At 38.1% G+C, this 20,527-nt stretch overlaps 2 protein-coding genes across 9 annotated transcripts in view; both read left to right on the top strand.

Moving 5' to 3' along the window:
- The window catches only part of HYCC2 (hyccin PI4KA lipid kinase complex subunit 2), a 64,149-nt gene extending 56,331 nt beyond the window's left edge, over positions 1-7,818 (top strand). For all 4 annotated transcript variants that reach the window (XM_019974825.2, XM_019974811.2, XM_019974820.2 and 1 more), the window contains one exon: positions 100-7,818. In XM_019974825.2, coding sequence (XP_019830384.1) covers positions 100-701 — 602 coding nt within the window. In that variant the 3' untranslated portion in view covers positions 702-7,818. The remainder of the gene's footprint in view (positions 1-99) is intronic.
- An 8,119-nt stretch (positions 7,819-15,937) lies between these two features.
- Positions 15,938-20,527, top strand: part of ORC2 (origin recognition complex subunit 2) — a 37,890-nt gene continuing 33,300 nt past the window's right edge. For 3 of the 5 annotated variants that reach the window (XM_070770040.1, XM_019974726.2, XM_019974719.2), the window contains exon 1: positions 15,939-16,221. The gene's annotated coding sequence lies outside the window, so the exon portion shown is untranslated. Of the gene's footprint in view, positions 16,222-20,527 lie in introns of all 5 variants that reach the window. The other 2 variants (XR_011561273.1, XM_070770028.1) reach the window with 1 other exon arrangement.

Raw genomic sequence — 20,527 nt, 5'->3', positions numbered from 1 at the left:
AGCAAACATTACCTAGGAGAAAAGGTCAGTTGAGTTGTTATTCACGGCTGCTTTTTATTTAATTTAGCTATTGCTGAGTCTGTCTGATTTGTTTTTTAGGTGCTGAGGGTATAAATGGAGGAGAGGAGTCGGTAAACCTGAATGATGCAGATGAAGGATTTTCATCAGGGGCTTCCCTCAGCAGCCAGCCAATTGGGATCAAACCATCCTCCTCTTCTCAGAGGGGAAGCTTAAGGAAAGTAGCAACTGGGCGTTCAGCCAAGGATAAAGAAACAACTTCTGCCATCAAATCCAATGAGAGCCCTCGAGATTCAGTAGTTCGCAGGCAGTATGTACAGCAACCAACTGATCTTAGTGTAGATTCAATTGAGCTGACACCGATGAAGAAACACCTGAGCCTGCCTGCTGGCCAGGTGGTGCCAAAAACTAATAGCATTAATCTAATCCGGACAGCCAGTGCTTCCTCAAGTAAATCATTTGACTATGTAAATGGCAGTCAAGCAAGTACCAGCATTGGGGTTGGCACTGAGGGTATTACTAATCTAGCAGCTAACAATGCTAATCGATATTCAACGGTCAGTCTACAGGAAGACCGGCTAGGTCAAGCTACAGAAGGTAAAGAGCTCCTCAGCCCAGGAGCTCCCTTAACCAAGCAGTCTCGATCCCCAAGTTTCAATATGCAGCTAATATCCCAGGTGTAGTCTTGATATCCTCTCTCTCATCTTTCTGCTTATCTTCTAGACTGAACATTTCATTGTGCAAGAAGACACTTCATCCCACATTGTGAAAACATTGGTAATCATAAACAGATCTGATTTAGTTTAGGTATCTTCATACTGTATTTTGTATGGAAACAGCAATAAGGTTTTCTTTTCTCTCTTTCCTATATCGTCTCTTCACCTGTTCCTTGTAAACGTATTTGTGAAGCAGTAGAAAATGTTCGCGTTTTCCACACCTTCGTTTCTCCTTGGGTGATGTGCAATCCATCGTAGGCTGATCGGTCCCATTTCAACACTGTGAGACTGAGGTTATGTTAGAGGAAATGGTGTATATGATCCCTATGAATGATACTTCGGCTTTTGTTTTAAAAAAAAAAAAAAAAAACGGGTTTGTTCTCATAATCTGTAGAACTATGAAGATAACTGGATCATATTTTTTCTCTCTTAACCAGGAGTGCCTCAGAGATTCTGCTATGACTTTGGACTTCTCTGAGTCTGTGCAATCATTTTCTTGAGAAGCATGGGGAAAGGTGGTAGACTGCTGCACTTTTTCATTAAAATGAGGGTGGCTCTTTTTTTCCCCCATCTCCTTTATCTCGAGGATACAATGTTCAATTACTGAGGCATTTGAATCAAGTTGTGGCCACCTCTGTTGGAGGACAGGGCTCTAAGTTGATTGTGTAATAGATAATGCACTTTCTCAATGGCTCTATAGTCATTATTAACATGTCTTCCCTCCTCCCCACAGGGACATAAGGTCATTTCTGTCCTTTGAGTTTGAACAGCTAATAAATCAGAGAATCCAAGGGGCTTGTTCTATTTCCCAGGAATGATTGACACTTCGGTGCTGGGGTTTTATGGGGGGAGGGGGCAGTTTCTGTTTAGATTGTGTGGAATTGTTTGTGTGAGGGGAAGTTTTGATTGTTTTTTTTTTTTTCTTTGTGAGCTGATGATGACTGAAGTAGAACAAGTACGTCTTCAGGTAAAGAGAGGGATTTCTCAACCCACTTTCTATGATGTCAGATTATTGGAGAAACCCTTTCAGCTGCTTTCTAGATGTACCTAAATTCAGTCAGATATTTTGGATTAAGAAACCTGAAGTCCTGATAGGTCATATACTCCAAGGAAATACATCAGGGACAGATAATTGGCTGAAAACACTGACGCTTCAATGTGACACATTTTTATAGAGCATTTCTACCAGGGGGTACTGACTTGATTTCTCCTACAAGGACCACACTGCCTTTGTGTTTAATGTAATGCAATTTGTGTACCTTCTAATCATATATCTGCAAAAGTTCTCATTTTTATAAGTCTTTGAAATCATGCCAGTAAGCTAGATGTTGAATGTATGTAAGTAGCTTTTGGTAACTGTGCTAAGAGGCTATGAAAATGCATTATTGGTTTTTTTAGAAATTATTTTTTTTTAGTTCTGATTTGGTTGGATAAGATTTCATTATGAACTCATCTGGGTCCCAGGCTCTAATGCTTGATTGAAATAGAAGAAAATATATTGGTTTTTGAAAATCAGTGTATCATGACTTGAACTGCTATACATTCTTCCACACAATATTCAGAGCGATGAATACTTTGTACATTTAGACATTCTTATTTTATTATTGTAAAAGAAAAATATACTGAATTTACAGAAAGCAAGTATTCTCCTAATTAACAAAGTTTGAAATATTACCTCTACTGATTAAAATTCCAATAGATTTTGATAAAATAACCAGAAAAATGCTTCTCATTTTTTCACATCTTAAAATCCAGCCCCTTCCTTTTTATTGTAAGAGGTTTTTATTTTGGGGGGTTTTGTAAGGTACTTTCTGTTAGAATCTTTATGAAAACAGTGAGATGCTTGTTTGAATTTGGTGGTGTGTAATATTTTTCAGCTCATATGAAAATGGAAAACTAGGACCTGAACTATTACCTATAACATTGCCAAAGTCTGAAGAAAAGCTAAAAGTTGATAAATAGAGATTTATTGATTTGTGTATATATATGTGTGTGTGTATGTGTGTGTATATATATTGTGTGTATATGTATATATCACAAAGACATATTTTAGATATCTTTTCTTTTAATTTAACTAAGGGATGTCAGATAAATGAATTAAAAGCAGCCAAATAAATGAGGTGTAAAGATATATAACATAATAAGGAAAGCAAAGTTTCAGGTATGAAAAGAAAAGAGCATTATACTTAACAGGAGGTAAGATCTTGACCATGGCTGGAGATCAGTCACTTTATGGTAAAACTGCCTGGTTGATTTAAGAGGCTGAAGGGTTGTTTTTAATTTAGCAAGTTGTACATTTATTGGCACCTAAATCTAGCATGCTTATAGTTATAGCACAAAAAAAACCCCCAAATAATACCAAATTTACAGCAAGAACTGTAAAAGACATAATAAACCCTTTGTCTGATTTGTTAGAAATCTTATGTTACACTTGAAAAGCTGGTTTTGAAAAACTTTCAACTTAAAGGATTTCATGTATCTATGTGTATTCATATATATTTTGTACATACATATATCCATTAATGTTTCATGACCCTCTAACATTTGTGTTCCATTCTTTTAAGTGGTATAATTTGGCCCCAAAGAAGAAATATTTCATTTAGTTCAAATTTTGCATTTGGTGTCTTAGAACAGATTTCCTGTGAAAGATATAGTTAAAATGGAATGAGTCAGTCATAAACCATAGTCACATTTTCTAAGAGATTTTTAAAATATTCATTTGCATTATTGCATTTAATGTAAAATAATTTTCAGATATACAACTGTTACAAATATATGCCAGCAATATTCACGCTTTATCCTTTAACAACTTTTTGTTTTTATACTTCCTAACTTCCATTTTAAAAAGTTCTTTCATTTATGGACAAGCTAGTTAGGGTGAAAATACTTGTTTTCTATAATAAAACAATTTGATGTTATCTATGCCAGGTTCAATTAAGAAATACAAGGAAATTATCTGCAAGTTTTGAGAATTCTTCTCTATGATGTTAATTTGAAATCATGTTACTAGAACACATATATATTTTAGAACAAATCAAGTGTAAAGTGAAAGCTAGCTTAGTAGTAAGATTTTTAAATATGAAAATATTTTGAGAAGCTGCATGGGAGCATGATGATTGTAATTTGAAATCCTGATCATTACCACTAGTCTTACCTTCCCAATGATTCTCCTGTGCCTATTTATTATAAAGTCAATTTTTTTGTTCTAAAGAGACCATAGAGATAATCTAGGAGTCTCCCAGCACCCACTCCTTCATATCCATTCTCAGGAAACTGAGGCTCAAAAAGGTTGTAATGTGCTCAAAGTCACATAACTTAGAAGCAGAGCCAGAGTCAAACTCCTGTCTCCCGTCAAATGCATATTAACACCCCACTGCCTCCTTTCACTCATCATATGGTGAGTGTGGTTATGGAACACACTCCAGTTCTGCAATTTCTTTACAGTTTGGGTCTAGTAGTGGTGAATATAGCACATTAAGAAAAGTATTAAATCCAGAGAAAAATGTAGAGTAATAAACATAGATGGGGAAGGATAGATACATTTTTCTTACTCTAATTTATGCCTTACTGTTTTCTGCCACTTAACAATTGTATGCTGCCATTTTATAGTTTATTATGTTTGGGGGAATTTATTTAAATGCAAAAATAAACCCAGCGAAAATGACTTTAATCAGTGTTTCTAGCTATCTTAAGAAATTTTTGAATCAGCCAGCTTTCACAGTCACCTAGGTGGCAGGTTAACTGTATTGCACAGTGTAGTATTGCAAAGTAAAGATAAATTTGATTCCATAATTTCTCATGTAAAGAGATTGAACCTTGTGCTCAGACCAGATAGATAACAAGCAATTATTTCCTTCTGTGATGGAAAAAGATTTATAGTGAAGCTTATGGTTCCATAACAGAATGGTGACCCATGTCATCTAAAGTGTATATATGGTATAAAATGTCTTAAATGCGATAGTCCCAGCTATATAAGCTCAATATTTCCAACCTACATTTTCAAATTCCACTTGGTAGCTTTACTGAAGTACTGAGAATAACTCCTTTTAAGTTTTGTTTGCACCATTTTTGTGACTATTTTAATGAAGTGGGGTGTTTTTCCTACTCGGACGAGTTAATATGGGTCCATTTTTGAGTACTTTTAATTGTTGACAATCAGTAAGTCTCATTTAATTCTCTGCATGTTCATCTGTAAATAAAAATATTAGTACGTATCTTCAGTGGGTAGTACACTATTTATACAGACACTAGCACGGAGGCTCTCTCCGTTTCTGATCTTGGAATTACAAAGTAAGTTTTATGGTTTTGCTTTTTAAAAATCAGTATTTCAGTTACATACTTGTTTTTTAGTTTAAAAATGTTTAATAAGTCATGACAGTGGTCAGAAAATCTACAACAATTTTAGAGCAATTTTTTCTATACTATGGCTATGTAAACAGTCTGAACCTGAGACTTTTTATCTTTCAAGTTGAATGATTATTGTCATGTTTCAAACCACTAAGTCGGTTGAGACACTTATTTGTAAAAATACTTTAATTTTTTAAAAAGTGCTTTTTAGAAACAAGCTGTTTGAAAATCAGCTAGAAATAATTGATAGCTTAAACTCTAAATGTTAGAATATTTGCCAGATTATAAAATGGGATGCAGTATAAAATTGTTAACAGTGCTAAAAAAAAACCAAGAGTCACCAGATTGATACAGCTTTCCATTGCCAAGGTGGTCGTGTTGATAATGTAAGACATAAATTTTAGTATTACCTACATTGTATACCTAATGGGTATATCATATTGGCACTGAACATATATAGGAAATACTATTTGTAGAGTCAACCAATGTGCACTTAAACTGTTGGATTTTTGGTGGTGCCAGAAATTTGTGTGGTGATCCCAACCCATTAGAATTAGAGGAGTCATATAATCATCCAACCTTCCCCTGCCCATGTAGGTACATTGCTTCTGAACCTGACCACATAACCACAAAATTTAACTTCAGTCTCTTCAGTATGTTTGTAATCTTAGCCATTAGTCACACGAGAAATAGAAGAGCAAACAGTTTAGGATAGAAGTTAGCAGGTAGCTGGCAATGATGTGAAATAACTGGCAGCATAGTACAGGTACATAAGTTCTATGTTTTGTTTCTGGATTTTGTGAAAATGTTTACAAATTAAGTCATATTCAGATGTCTGCTATTATGCTCTTCTGTTTAATACAGATTTTTACACCCAAAATGAGAATTAGGCATAGCTTAAAGTATAAATGAGTCTTTTTTTCAGAATTGTGTATCTGAAGGTAGGTTTAGTAAAGAAAGTCTTCTGTTTTCAAAGAAAATGAACTTAATTGGACAGTCCATCCCCAACTACAGAATTCATATCAATCTGGTTTGCTGTATTTGAGTGTCAAAAGTGTAGTGTTAATGATATCAGAGGAAATTGTTCACACCTTCATAAACTACAAAAGTTACCAAAGAAAATGAATCAACCAAATATAAAATTTGAAGTACCTAACTGTTAAGGAATGAGGCCCCTTCTAACATGAAAGATTGATTTCTAGCCCTGGAGGAAATATTCTTCCATATGGAACAGATATACAGAACCTACAAGATTCCATTTGAGGTTTTCTTATCATGTTGGTAAAATGTCAACATTTATACTTCCAGCAGAAGTACCAGTTAAGGGTCAAGTCCAAATATTATTTCTTATGGCAAATTTTCATGTCTCCTTAATTCAAATTAAGGATTTTGCTCATCAGTATTAAATAAAAGGGGGAGAGAAAAGAATTCCTGTAATTGGTATACTGTATAATATTGTGACTTCCTAAAAAAATTGAGGGTGAATTATAGAAATGTGTATTTTAAGTGAGCAATGTCAGTTATTTCTAGTAAGTATGATATTGGCTAAAACTATGTTTGTTTACATAATTTATGTACTCGATCACTCTGGGTATTTTTTTTCTTCGCAGAAAAACACGATTGGGTTAAGAAAAGTTAAAACACTTATTTTTAAAATAGTTCAGTAAGCACTAAAGAATTTACTTAAACTGTTAAATAATGATTTGGGGGGATATGAATTTATATATTACCTGATGTCCCAAACAGGCTCTATGTATTATTTTTTTTATATCAGATAGAAGTTAAAAAGTAATGAATGTGTTGATCTGCTATCTTAGAAAAGATTGGCTTTCTAACAATTATGAACGTCGGTTTTTATGTTTTTTTTAAGTTTTATCATCCAAACTGAACTGAGACATATACTAAATGTTCTTTGTGTTGTTTTAAAATATTTGTAAGAAGTTCATTAACTGCTTTACAGTGGTTACAGTGGTGGTTTTTTGATTCTTATTCTAAAACTTATACTGGCTTTACATTCAGTTTAACTGGTTAAGTGAAACAGTTTTTATGGTGCAAAGATAATTTTCCCACTTTGTCATCATAATTTGACTCTCCTGACCTATAGTTTCTAAAGAGTTTTTTACTACTGTAACATCATGTATCTGATCTCTGTCACAATGGACAAGTATACAGGAAATATCCAACTTTCATATGTTTGCTTCAAAAAGGTTACAGGTTGAATAGGTCAGCTCTTATGTTTTTGTTTCTTAACCAGCATCAACCTATATAGCTTGGTGTAAACTTGCCAAGTATTCAGAGAATAGTGCTGGTTAAAATTTAAATATGATAGTCAGGAAGAAAATATGATCTCTATTGACTGATGTCCTTTCAAACTAGGACTAGTGAAAACATTTTTTTCAGAGCTGAAGAAGAAATGCACATTTAAGATCATATTTATTGGTGCATGTAAGCCATTATCTTAACTGTCTTACTGAACTAGTTAATGCTGTTGATTGTTGAAATGTGAAATGTAGTCACTGTTGACCTTGTAAATATCTGCCAGAGATGAAAAAATATTTTAAATTATAAATAAAGATGTATAAAATTCATTATCAGTCTGCAATGCAGAAACATATCTAAGATGTTAAATATTGTGTTTCTTGAGAAATGTGTAATTTTTCCCTAGATGTATCTAGTTACATTAAGGATGTAAATTTTCTTTTGTACAGTATAAAATACAGCTTTATTTGGCTTTTGACTGGATTTTCCTGAGTTAATTTATATCATACCTAAGTTTCATAGCTTAAAATGGTCCTTCATTGCATTTTTCAAAGCATGCAATTTTATTCATGTATGTCTGAAGTTTTTAATTTATACGATACCCTGTTAAGGAAATTTAGGCAAGATATAAAATTACATATAGCACCCAAAATAAGAAATAACATGTAGGCAGGAGTGAAATTAATACATAAAACATGTGTCAACATTTATGTTACTGTTGAGGTACATATTTATCTCTGAACTTTAAAGCAGCCAAAGAGAGAGATTAACAATGTGATTTTGAGATATCCTTAAGATAAATCAGTTTCCCAGGTGAAGCACAACTGTTTCTAGTACTGAGACATTAGAACTAATTTTCTTTTCTGGGTCCTTACAAGAGGAGCCACCATTATTACAGTGCCGTTTACACTCTTCAGTAATGTATGAAAGTGCTTTTCTCATACTCTACCAGCAGTTCATTCTTTAGCATTAAACTTCTTGATCAATGCTACATTGTCTTTCTAAAGATACTTTAACCTCTTAGAACATGGATTTAACAAAGGCCTGAGCCCCAGGCTGCCTTTTCCTTTCCTTTTACATGCACTTTCTAGAAAAATCTCTTTTGTACCTTTTTTCCTCATGCCTGGTATTCCTTGCTTATGAGCCAAAGCTTTCTCTTCCCTTTTATATCTTGTTATGCCTTAATGCAAAATTGCTGGTATAGATTAGCAGTTCCAGAAGAGTGGTTTAAGGCAACTCACCAGACCTTATTATTTCCCTCAACTCTAGTTCTCCATTAGTTAGGAAGAATGAGTTTTACCAGTTGACAGTTTCAGTATTCCTTTCATTAAAAATGTATTACTTGGTGGTCCATTGGTTAAGATTCTGCATTTCCACTGCAGGAGGTGCAGATTCAATCCCTGTTTGGGAAAATAAGATCCTCCATACCACACAGCAGGGCCTGAGGAAAAAAAAATTTTTAATTTTTAAATTTTAAGTATCAAAATATTACTTGTTCATTTTGAAAACCTTAGAAAATACAGAGAAAGTACAAAGGAGAAAGTCACTTTAAGGTACTGTAATAGTAAATATTAATAAGGTAGTGGAGGCAGTATCCTTCCACACAAATACAACTCTGGTCCAGGACACAATATTTTATGGTCCAAGGGTGAATTAAAAACGATGCTTGTTCAGTGGTAGGATGTGCCAAGCACCATTATAAACACTTTACAGAAAATACCGCTATTCAGTTCTCAGTTAATACAAGTGTCTGATAGGTATTGTTTGTTGTGGTGATGGTGGTGTAGTCACTCAATCGTGTCCAACTCTTTGCAACCCCATGGACTCTGGTCCACTAGGCCCCTTTGTCCATGGGATTTCCCAGGCAAGAATACGGGAGTGTATTGCCATTTCCTTCTCCAGGGTATCTTCCCAACACAGAGATTGAACCCGTGTCTCTTGCACTAGCAGGCGGTTTCTTAACCACTGAGCCACCTGAGAAGCCCCAATAGGTAGGTACTATTACTCTTCCTTTGTAAAAAAAAGGAAATTTCATCTGAAGTATCAACAACCTCAGATATGCAGTTGATACCACTTTAATGGCAGAAAGTGAAGAGGAACTAAAGAGCCTCTTGAAGGTGAAAGAGGAGAGTGGAAAAGCTGGCTTAAAACGGCTGATTCATGTCAATGTATGGCAAAAACCAAGTAATTAGCCTCCAATTAATTAAAAAATTCAAAAAACAAAGATCATGGCAACTGGTCCCATCACTTCATGGCAAGTCGATTGGGAAAAAGTAGAAACAGTGTCAGATTTCATTTTCTTGGGCTCCAAAATCACTGTGGATGGTGACTGCAGCCATGAAATTAAAAGACTTGCTCCTTGGAAGAAAAGCTATAACAAACCAAGACAGCATATTGAAAAGCAAAAGCCAAAAAAAAAAAAAAATGTCACTTTGCTGACAAAGGTCTGTATAGTCAAAACTATGGTTTTTCAAGTAATCAGGTTATGGATGTGAAAGTTGGACATAAAGAAGATCAAAGAATTGACACTTTCAAACTGTGGTGCTGGAGAAGACTTGAGTCTCTTGGACAGCAAGGAGATCATATGAGTTAATCCTAAGGAAAATCCATCCTGAATATTCATTGGAAAGACTGATACTGAAGATCCAGTACTTCAGCCACCTGATGTGAAGAGCTGATTCATTGGGAAAGACCCTAATTCTGGGAAAGATTGAGGGCAAGAGGAGAAGGGGACAGCAGAGGAAGAGATGGTTGGATGGCATCACTGACTCAGTTGACGAGTTTGAGCAAACTCAGGGAGACAGTGAAGGACAGGAAAGCCTGGCTTGCTGCAGTTCATGGCATAGCAGAGAGTCAGACACAACTTAGCAACTGAACAACAAGGTCTCAGAGCTAGTGAGTGATAGAACAGAGACACTTAAGACATTCAGGCTCACAGACTGGTGCACTTAACCATCAAGATACTGCTTCATACAATGTTGATTGTTCTCAGCTACTATTCTCACTTGCCTGAGGCCAAGGGCCCTGTGGAAGCTGGGACGGAAGGGGAGTTTGGATCTCAGTAGAGCTAGATTACTAAAAGGCAAATTAAACCCTTGAAAGAATCAAGTCCTCATACCCTAGATATCCATAGTTATAAATTAACTTTTCTCCTATATACGTTGGGTTGGCTGAAAAGTCTATTTGGGTTTTTCCATGTTACAGAAAAACTTGAATAAACTCCTTGGCCAATCCAATATAATGTTTCTAGTTGACTACGGTCCTTAATTATATCCCATTCTTATTTCTCCGGAGTGCATATGTGACTGGAGAAACAAGAAAAAAGTCTTTCTATGGTTCATATGAGGAACCTCAGTTGAGAAAAGCTGGTTTAGACCATTCATAAAGAAGAGGAATCTCCCCAAATACAAAACTTAAAAAATTTTAATTCCTTCCTCCCAACCACCCTGGGAAAAAGCGGCTTAGGAAGTTGGACTTACTTGTAATTATTTGTAATTTACTGTTATTTTTAACTGCATGGGAGAGGGTAGAAATAAAGTCTTTCATGTTTAGGGCCTCTAAAGATCTAAATGTGGCCCTAGGTCATAATTCAAATAGGTTGGATGTAATCTGTGGTAATAGCCCTAGTTTTGTTCCAAATGTTACATCAGAAAGGGGTGATAATGACTTCTAAAACATGAAGGGCCAATTAGTTTTGGCACTTTATCTTAGGGAACAATGTTTAATACACATTAAGAATGAAAACTTTTTATGGCTAGGTTATATTAATCAGTACAGACTTAATGTTCTGAAATACCTATAGCTAAAAAACAGTTCCATTCAAAGAGATTAATCACAGTATTTTAAGAAATCTATAGACATTATCAAGTGCTATAAATAATGATTTTACACTGTGAAATTCTTTCTGAATTGAAGGTTATATTCTTTAGTTTCTCAGAACGTGAATTACTATGTACACATTTTGGAGAGCTTACTCTGCCAAATCTTTCCCTGCTAATTTGTGTGTGGTTTATGAAGACCTCATTATCCCAGGTTCAAGAGAATACTAGAGATAAAATAGCTTCTGGTTACTGTATTCTCTGGATTCTAAGATAGACAATCACTTTTGTTTCCTGAGCATTATTGATATTTTTAAAAATCTCTGGGTAGAAATTATTTGCTGAGGCATCTGCTATTGACATTCTAGACCTATTGTACCCTTATCAAGTGTGTGTTTAATGCATAGCATCTAGGTCATTTTATATCATATTTTGATCTTTTAAAATATAGTTTGGGTAAAAACCTTTGAATATGAAAATAATTAAAACTTGAAAAAGTAATTTCACATTTTAAAATTCACTATCTTACTGAGGAAGGAATTTATAAAGACATTCTGATTTGCTGTGCTGACAAATGAGATCATTGGTGAAGAAAAATGTGCAGCTGACATCTTGATGCTGCAATCTGCTGTCTAAATATTAATTAAAACTTTATTTTTTCTCTAGAATCTAAATTTGATGACTGACATTCCTTTTTATATTCCTTCTTTTACAGATATAAAATCTTTGTCTCTGAGGTATTCTTAATTACAGTTTGGAATAAATCTTCTGATTCCCAAATAGTCTTTTTGCTCCTGGTCTATTTGTTTTGTTTCTTTCAGAGTTGAGGCTTTATTCAAAAGTTGGTGAAGCCAGAATTGACTGGAAACTCTGCCTGCAGGGGCAGGGATTATCAGCTGGTGGGTTTCAAGGTGGATCAGTAGATGAACTGGCTTTTTCAATTGGGGTCTCCTCTTCTGATTAGTCTTCTGAAAAAGAAATGTTTAAATAAAGACAGTTGACAGTGTTCTGGGAGCCAAACAAGGAGATTCCTAGTGTCCCACATAATCTGTCCAGATACACCTTCCAAATTCAGTATGCCTTCTCATTTCTACTCTGTTGAGTCCAGATCCTTTGGTTCACCTTGTAAACTCCTGCTGTTATGCTCAGTATGACAAGAGATCTAGGATCTAATTGGTCCTTGTTTCAGACTTTCACCAGCCCTCCGGCTCTCAGTTCCAGTCTGCTCTTCTGACTTTAAAGGTTCCTATAACCAGTCCATTCTGAAGGAGATCAGCCCTGGGATTTCTTTGGAGGGAATGATGCTAAAGCTGAAACTCCAGTACTTTGGCCACCTCATGCGAAGAGTTGACTCATTGGAAAAGACTCTGATGCTGGGAGGGATTGGGGGCAGGAGGAGAAGGGGACGACAAACGATGAGATGGCTGGATGGCATCACTGACTCGATGGACATGAATCTGAGTGAACTCCAGGAGTTGGTGATGGACAGGGAGGCCTGGCATGCTGTGATTCATGGGGTCGCAGAGTCGGACATGACTGAATTGAACTGAACTGACAGACTAATCGCTGAGACTAACTGGAGTTCTATGACAGGAATAGACACTGTCATCATCCTTTCCTGGCCCGCATTTCAGCTTACTCTGCTTTGCCTGATCACTATACATCTTCCAAACTTTTATTAAATTATTTAACTTCTTTTCCTGTTTGTATGTTTATATTTAAAATTTTCCTTTGACTCTGTTTTTTTTAGTGGCATTTCAAGACAGTATTCAATTCACCATCTTTAATCAAATTCTGAAAAGTGAAAGTGTTAGTCGCTCAGTCGTATCCAACTTTTTGCGACCCAAAGGATTATAGCCCTCCAAGCTGCTCTGTCCATGGAATTCTCCAGAGAAGATTACTGGAGTGGGTTACCATTTCCTTCTCCAGCGGATCTTCTCAACCCAGGGGTCGAACTTGGGTCTCCTGCATTGCAGGCAGATTCTTCAGTCAAATTCTAAAGATTTTTAGAATTTTAAGAATTTTAAGAACACGCATGTATTCTTACTGATATAAGAACTGATTGCATAAATAAATAAATAAATGGAGAATAGACAGATCTCTCTTGCAGAAGAATTTCAAATAATTTATCTCAAGGAGATGGACCGTAACTCCTCATTCCTCAGGGACTTCCTCCAATGAGGACAGCATGGGATGGGAAACAGAGTACCTTTCCAGTAGAGGAGTCTGACAAATACTGCCTCAGCCAGTTGATTACAGTTAACAATGGTGCATAGTGTATGTATCCTTGATAGGATGTGATGAAAATTGTACTTTATCTCTAGGATCTTCCTCCCCCAAACCCATAAACCCAATCTCCTCATAAGAGAAAACATCTGATTAATCCCAGTAGATGGATATTCTACAAAATACATGACTACAATGTATTCCTCAAAACTGTCAAGGTCAGTAAAACCAAGAAAAGTCTAAGATTCTGTCACAGCCAGGAGGAGCCTAAAACAACAAAATCACTAAATGTAATGTATTCTGCATGGAATTCTGGAACAGAAAAAGGATATTAGGAAACAACTAAAAAAAAAGATTTTTAAATTCAGAGACTTTTAAAACCTGGCCATAAATTTCAAACTATAACCCAATTAGCTGCTGGCATCTCTACCCACTTAAGATGTATTCAAAATTGGCTTGGTCTTATCTTCCTCTTGGAAAGGTCTAATGTTCTACCCAAACTGTGTGTGGAGTACATGAGGAAATTGCCATTTTATAATCATCTCTATCTTCAACTTCTGCCACTCCTGACTTCTAGATCTCCATTCTGAATGGTATGACCCTTTGTTTTTATCTATCCCAGTACCAATCTAGAAGGGAAACTCAGCTCCTTCTCTTTCCCACATATGCGTTTGAGTGTGCTCAGTCATGTCCGACTCTGTGATGTGTGGACTGTAGCCAACCAGGCTCTTCTGTCCATGAGATTTTCCCAAGCAAGAATACTGGCGTGGGATGCTGTTTCCTACTCCAGATTTTGCTGACCCAAGGATTGAATCCAAGTCTCTTGCATCTCCTGCATTTGCAAGCTGATTCTTTACCAACCATGCCACCTGAGAAGTCCCATTTCCCACACATATACCATAAAAACAATTAAAACCCACCACTCACACTAAGTCTGCAGAAGACTAGTGAAGATTTGCAGAGAAGGCAATGGCACCGCACTCCAGTACTTTTGCCTAGAAAATCCCATGGACGGAGGAGCCTGGTAGGCTGCAGTCCATGGGGTCGCTAAGGGTCGGACACGACTGAGCGACTTCATTTTCACTTTTCACTTTCGTGCATTGGAGAAGGAAATGGCAACCCACTCCAGTGTTCCTGCCTGGAGAATCCCAGGGATAGGGAAGCCTGGTGGGCTGCCATCTATGGGGTTGCACAGAGTCGGACACGACTGAAGCGACTTAGCAGCAGCAGCAGTGAAGATTTGAGAGGGAGAAAGTTTCCATCATAGAAACATAACTTATTAGTTGAGGAGTATTATCAGATCTTCACATTTTTAAGAACTCTTCAAGCACTTCAGTGTTAACTGTTGACTATGTTCCTTCTTCTCCCAACTCAACCCCCAAATTCTGTTTTTGATTCCAATGTAGAGAAAATTAATTTCTCTTTTGTTTTCTTAAATTCTGCTAACCAAAATGGAATACTAAGGTAGGTATCCAGGCTATGACTATTTCTCTTTCCCAATCAGATTTCCTAAACAGTTTCCAAAATGATGTAACTCTGTCTCTTCCTTCCCTCGGCTCCATTCTGTACTACCTTGATCCAGAATGATCTTTCAATACAAATGTGACTAGTGCCCTAAGGGCCAAAGCCCTCAGAAAAGCAGATTGAACTTCGGGGCTTGCCTCTTGACCCTTTATATACCCACTATGTTGATTTGGGCCTTCCACCTGGAAAACTTTACCCGTCCTTTTGTCTGGCTTAAATCTATTCAGTCCGCAGGTTTCCGTTTAAATATTTCTTCCTCCAACGAAATTTTTTTCTGAATCCTCTCCTTTAATTAGATAATTCTGCCAGTGGTTTGATAAACACTGGGCTTTCCAAAATCGCAGCATTTCCCCCCATATATTCAGTATCTTCTATAAGGGCTACTGTGAGCACAGAGAGCAGGCTCCGCTAGCATAGTGTAACGTTATTATCTGGTATGCAGGTTTTGTTTTGAATGAATGAATGAATCAAAATGAAATCGTAGTTAGAGGGTAATACTGTTATTCCAGCAGGTTCACGCCTTTTCTTCTTCATTACCTTTTTCCTCATTAGTTCTCTCTGCGTCCATTCCTTCCATTTTCCTCCTCTCTTCGTCCTATCAGCAGTGCCCCAACCCTAATTCTCTTCATACCAGAGAGCACTGCTCCCCTCCTCCCTACCCCAAATCCCTGAGATGCACGGGGTCCTAACTTTCACGCCAAATGAGGTTAAGTTTAAAAATAAATAAACCCAAATTCATTCCATTATCTTTTCCCTCAAAAGAAAGTATCCAGAGAAACCAATGACACTTTGAAGACTGCGTTTGTACAGAGCTCACTCAATTTCCTCAAATCTAAGCAGTGCTTCCTACTCCCTTCCCCGGAAACGGAAAGAGCAAAAGCAAACCCCAGAACTCAGAGCTTGGGGATTCGTTTTCCTCAGTGTTCTTGTGGGCGAGGCCATCAGACCCGCGTTGACTGGTGAGCAGAACGGTCGCTCTCAGCCGACTCTACGTGCTATTGGCTACATGGGGCTCCGCCTCCTGAGCAGGGCGGGAGATTTGGTGTGCCGCAGGGAAGTTTCCCATCCCCCCCTTCTGGCTCCCGGAGCTCTCCAGGTCGAACCTGCGACCCTGCGGTTCTGCTCCTGCACTGCCTACAAGAATTTGGCATTCTTGCTAGGGCTGAAGCGTTCTTCCCAGCGGCGACCATTCAGCCGGGTAACGTCCGGCTGGCACGAGGCGGCTGCAGCCGCTCCTGGTGGAGACCTGGCGGTGCGTAGTGGGGCGGCAGGACAGCCTGCCTCCCTCTCCTGCTTTGCTCAGGGCTTCTGAGGTGAGTCCAGGTGCACCCAGTCCCCAGCCTTCGCCTGAGCACCCTGGGCGAGGTGGCTGCGCCTCCCTCTCTGCGCTCCCCAGACTGCCTAGGCCCAGAGCGAAATCAGTATATACTTGTTGGGGTGAAAGGCTCCCTCTTTAAAGACCGTTCCTCTTCCAGCAGTGATGGGTCTAGTGTTCAGAGGATGTCTGTTACCAGAATATCTGTTTCCCGGCATGAGGAGCCTTCTGCTTGCAGAGAGAACTGTAAAATTCCGTAAAGAAAGTTGTAAGGTGTCCTGGGACAGGAGCAGGTACAGTGAGGGCTGAAGAGGAAGGAATCTTGTTCCAAAAGTACCACTGGAGCGGGAACGCTTTGATGTCATCCCACCCTGGAAGCACCAAATGAATCCTAACTGAACACAGTCACCCTGGGCCAGGGGTTGTAAAGCAGTTGCAAAACCAGGCTCCTTTGGTAGAGCTTTTTAAGTTAAAAGGATGCTGATGCATTACTTTTCGCTTTACATCTGAAATCCACTACACCTTCCTCTAGCTAAATTGCAATCTGAAGAAAAATAGCATGGGCCCACACCTTTGTGTGATGGCCCTGCACATTACATGGACATCATTCAGCTCTTATTGAGCACTGTTTCTCTTTAATGTGCTGACGAAAATCAATCAGTAAGAACTGTTCTGTTAGAGGTCCAAGTACAGTTATGTGGGGTGTTTTTTTTTTTTTTTTTAGTTATATGTTTTTGAGACTGTGGGCTGTACCTTCAATTAAATGACATATTATTGACAATTTACACTATCCAAATCTACATGTAGGAAGCATATAAGTGGGTCATGGGTCATTGTGGCCCCTTACAAGACTAAGAAGGAAGGTTATCTTCTAAAGAAGTCTGGTTAATGCAGATGCACAACACATTAAAGTGGAGGGAGGAGGCCCAAGTAGGTAAAGAAAAATTTTATATTTAAATTATGTTTAAATCGTCCTGCCATAAAATATGAACTTTAATCAGATGTTATTTTGGATATGGAGTTGTACAAGAGATCAGCACATTTAAGTTGAAACTTAAGGTAAAAATACCTGTAATAAGGAACTTGGCTAGCATTTTCATAGGCCAAGCACATGATCCCATTTAATCATCAACTTTGTCCTAAGTTACACAGTTGTGTGGATTTAAGATCAGAAGCCAGGTTTATCTGATACTAAAATTGGTGAATAACACTAAACCACTATTTTTTAAAGGATTATGTTTTTAAAAAAATTTAGCAAATGCTTTACTCTCAATGGAGAGTGTAAGCTGTTAATGCTCTTTTGGTGTTAACTCCTTTGAAAAAAATCCACTTAAAGTAAACATCAGGACAGGGTCTTGAAGAGTAAATGGTCACCAGATAATTTCATGTTATTCGGTTGTACTGGGGTTTTTTGTATTCAGAAATTGTGGAGAAGAAGGAAGGAAAGGTTTATTTCAAGGTTTCTGTAGAAATTTCAATTTTGTGATTCTGTCCTATATAATAAGATGCCTTAAAATCTAGAAAAGGGAATTTCGTATAAATGCATTTGGCTACAGACAAGACTGAGTTAGGCTGCCTCTGCCCAGACAATTCTTACATTAAATACCATAGGGAAACTGCGTGGGATCAGTTCAGTTCAGTTCAGTTGATCAGTCACGTCTGACTCTTTGCGACCCCATGAATCACAGCACGCCAGGCCTTCCTGTCCATCACCAACTCCCAGAGTTCACTCAGACTCACGTCCATCAAGTTGGTGATGCCATCCATCCATCTCATCCTCTGTCATCCCCTTCTCCTCCTGCCCCCAATCCCTCCCAGCATCAGTCTTTTCCAATGAGTCAACTCTTCGCATGAGGTGGCCAAAGTACTGGAGTTTCAGCTTTAGCATCATTCCTTCCAAAGAAATCCCAGGGCTCCTTCAGAATGGACTGGTTGGATCTCCTTGCTGTCCAAGTGGCTCTCAAGAGTCTTCTCCAACAGCACAGTTCAAAAGCATCAATTCTTCAGCGCTCAGCTTTCTTCACAGTCCAACTCTCACATCCATACATGACCACTGGAAAAACCATAGCCTTTACTAGACTGTTCAGTTATGTACAATATTTGTTTTTAAATTTTTGTTGAAAATCTTTTTTCCCCCCCGCTGAAGGAACTACTAAACTTTTGCTAATAAGATTTATGTAACTGACCTTTAATCCTTTTGATTGCGAGGAAACTCAGAGCTAAAAATTCTTTGTATGGTTTTAATTTCTCGCTTTCTTTTTCTTTTATTTTCCCTGATCCAGATTCCCTATTAGTATTTATAGTTTATCATTTGTTTTATTGCATTGTTTATTGTCATTGCTTCAAATCCTCTGTACAACATAGCCAACTCATTGGAAAAGACTCTGGTGCTGGGAAAGACTGAGAGCAAGAGGAGGAGGGGCAACAGAGGAATAGGTGGTTGAGTGGCATCACTGACTCAATGGATATGAGTTTGAGCAAACTCAGGGAGATAGTGAAGGACAGGGAAGCCTGGCTTGCTGCAGTTCATGGGGTCTTAAAGAGTTGGACATGCCTTAGCAACTAAACAACAGAATGCTGCTCTTAAAAGCATGCTTGATAGAACTACTGATGTTTAACCTGCTAAATCACGTCAGGTGTGTTCCACTCTGTGCAACCCCATAGACGGCAGCCCACCAGGCTCCCCTGTCCCTGGGATTCTCCAGGCAGGAACACTGGAGTGGGTTGTCATTTCCTTCTCCAATGCATGAAAGTGAAAACTGAAAGTGAAGTCACTCAGTCGTGTTCGACTCCTAGCGACCCCATGGACTGCAGCCTACCAGGCTCGTCCGTCCATGGGAGTTTCCAGGCAAGAGTACCAGAGTGGGTCGCCAGTGCCTTCTCCGATGTTTAACCTAGTGAATTGGAAACCTAGAGGAACTGTAGCAGTCCTTGGATATTTGAACCACTGTGTGGAAAAATGACTACACATGTTGTGAATAGTTTCCAGAGGTCAAGACAAGCATTTAGGATAACAGGTTTGTATTTAATGGCAGGAGAAGTGTGTCATTTAATAAAATGATCTGGGTCTTTGGAATTAGTCAAACATAGGTTTCGGCCCTAATACACTTTCTAACTGTGTGAATTTTAGTGAGTAATTTAATATTTAACCTCAGTTAACTCACCTGTAAATTGGGGGAGTTATATATATTTTAACTACCTCAGGGAGTCTGAGGATTTACTGATCTGGTGTGCATAAAAGTGCCTTATACAATGCCTGACAAACAGTCCCTCAGAAAGCTATTTTGTACAGATAAAAGAAAATATTTCTTAATTTTATATAAATGTCACATAGATGCATTAAACTTTTTCTCTAATACATCCAATTCCCCATACTAAGAAGCAGTATTATGACTAGAAAGCTGGCAAAGAACAAAAGAATATGTTCTACTGGCAATGGCCATATAAATTATAGGTGAAATATTATTGTTGCCAAACTCTGTATTGATGTTGTTCAGTTGCCCAGTCGTATCCAACTCTTTGTGACCCCCATGGACTGCAGCTCACCAGGCCTCCCTGTCCCTCACCATCTGAAGTTTGCCCAAGTTTATGTCCATTGCATCAGTGAGGCCATCCAGCCATCTCATCCTCTGATGCCCGTTTCTCCTTCTGCCCTCAATCTTTCCCAGCATCAGGGACTTTTCCAGTGAGTCAGCTGTTCACATCAGGTGACCAAAATACTGGAGCTTCGGTATCAGTCCTTCCATTGAGTATTTAAGATTGACTGGTTTGATCTCCTTGCCATCTGAGGAACTCTCAGAAGTCTTCTCCAGCACCAACAGTTCAAAGGCATCAATTCTTTGGCACTCTGCCTTCTTTACAGTCCAGCTCTCACAGCCATAGGTGACTACTGGGAAGACCATAGCCTTGACTCTGCAGACCTTTGTCAGCAGAGTAATGTCTCTGCTTTTCAACATAATGTCTAGGTTTGTCATAGCTTTCCTGCCAAGAAGCAATTGTCTTCTGATTTCATGGGTGCAGTCACCATCTGCAGTAATTTTAGTACCTAGGAAGAGGAAATCTGTCACTACTTCCATCTTTTCCCCTTCTGTTTGCCATGAAGTAATGGGATTGGATGCTATGTCTTAGTTTTTTCAATATTTAGTTTTAAGGCAGCTCTTTCATTCTCCTTCACTCTCATCAAGAGGCTCTTTAGTTCCTCTCTGCTTGCTGCTGTTAGAGTGGTATCATCCACATATCTGAAGTTGTTGATGTTTCTCCTGCCTGTCTTAATTCCAGCTTGTAACTCATCCAGCCCAACATGT

The sequence above is a fragment of the Bos indicus genome, chromosome 2 (assembly GCF_029378745.1).
Source record: "Bos indicus isolate NIAB-ARS_2022 breed Sahiwal x Tharparkar chromosome 2, NIAB-ARS_B.indTharparkar_mat_pri_1.0, whole genome shotgun sequence".
Taxonomy (NCBI): Eukaryota; Metazoa; Chordata; class Mammalia; order Artiodactyla; family Bovidae; genus Bos; species Bos indicus.
The sequence above is the reverse complement of the archived record's forward strand: the minus strand, read 5'-3'. Positions and strand labels throughout refer to the sequence as shown.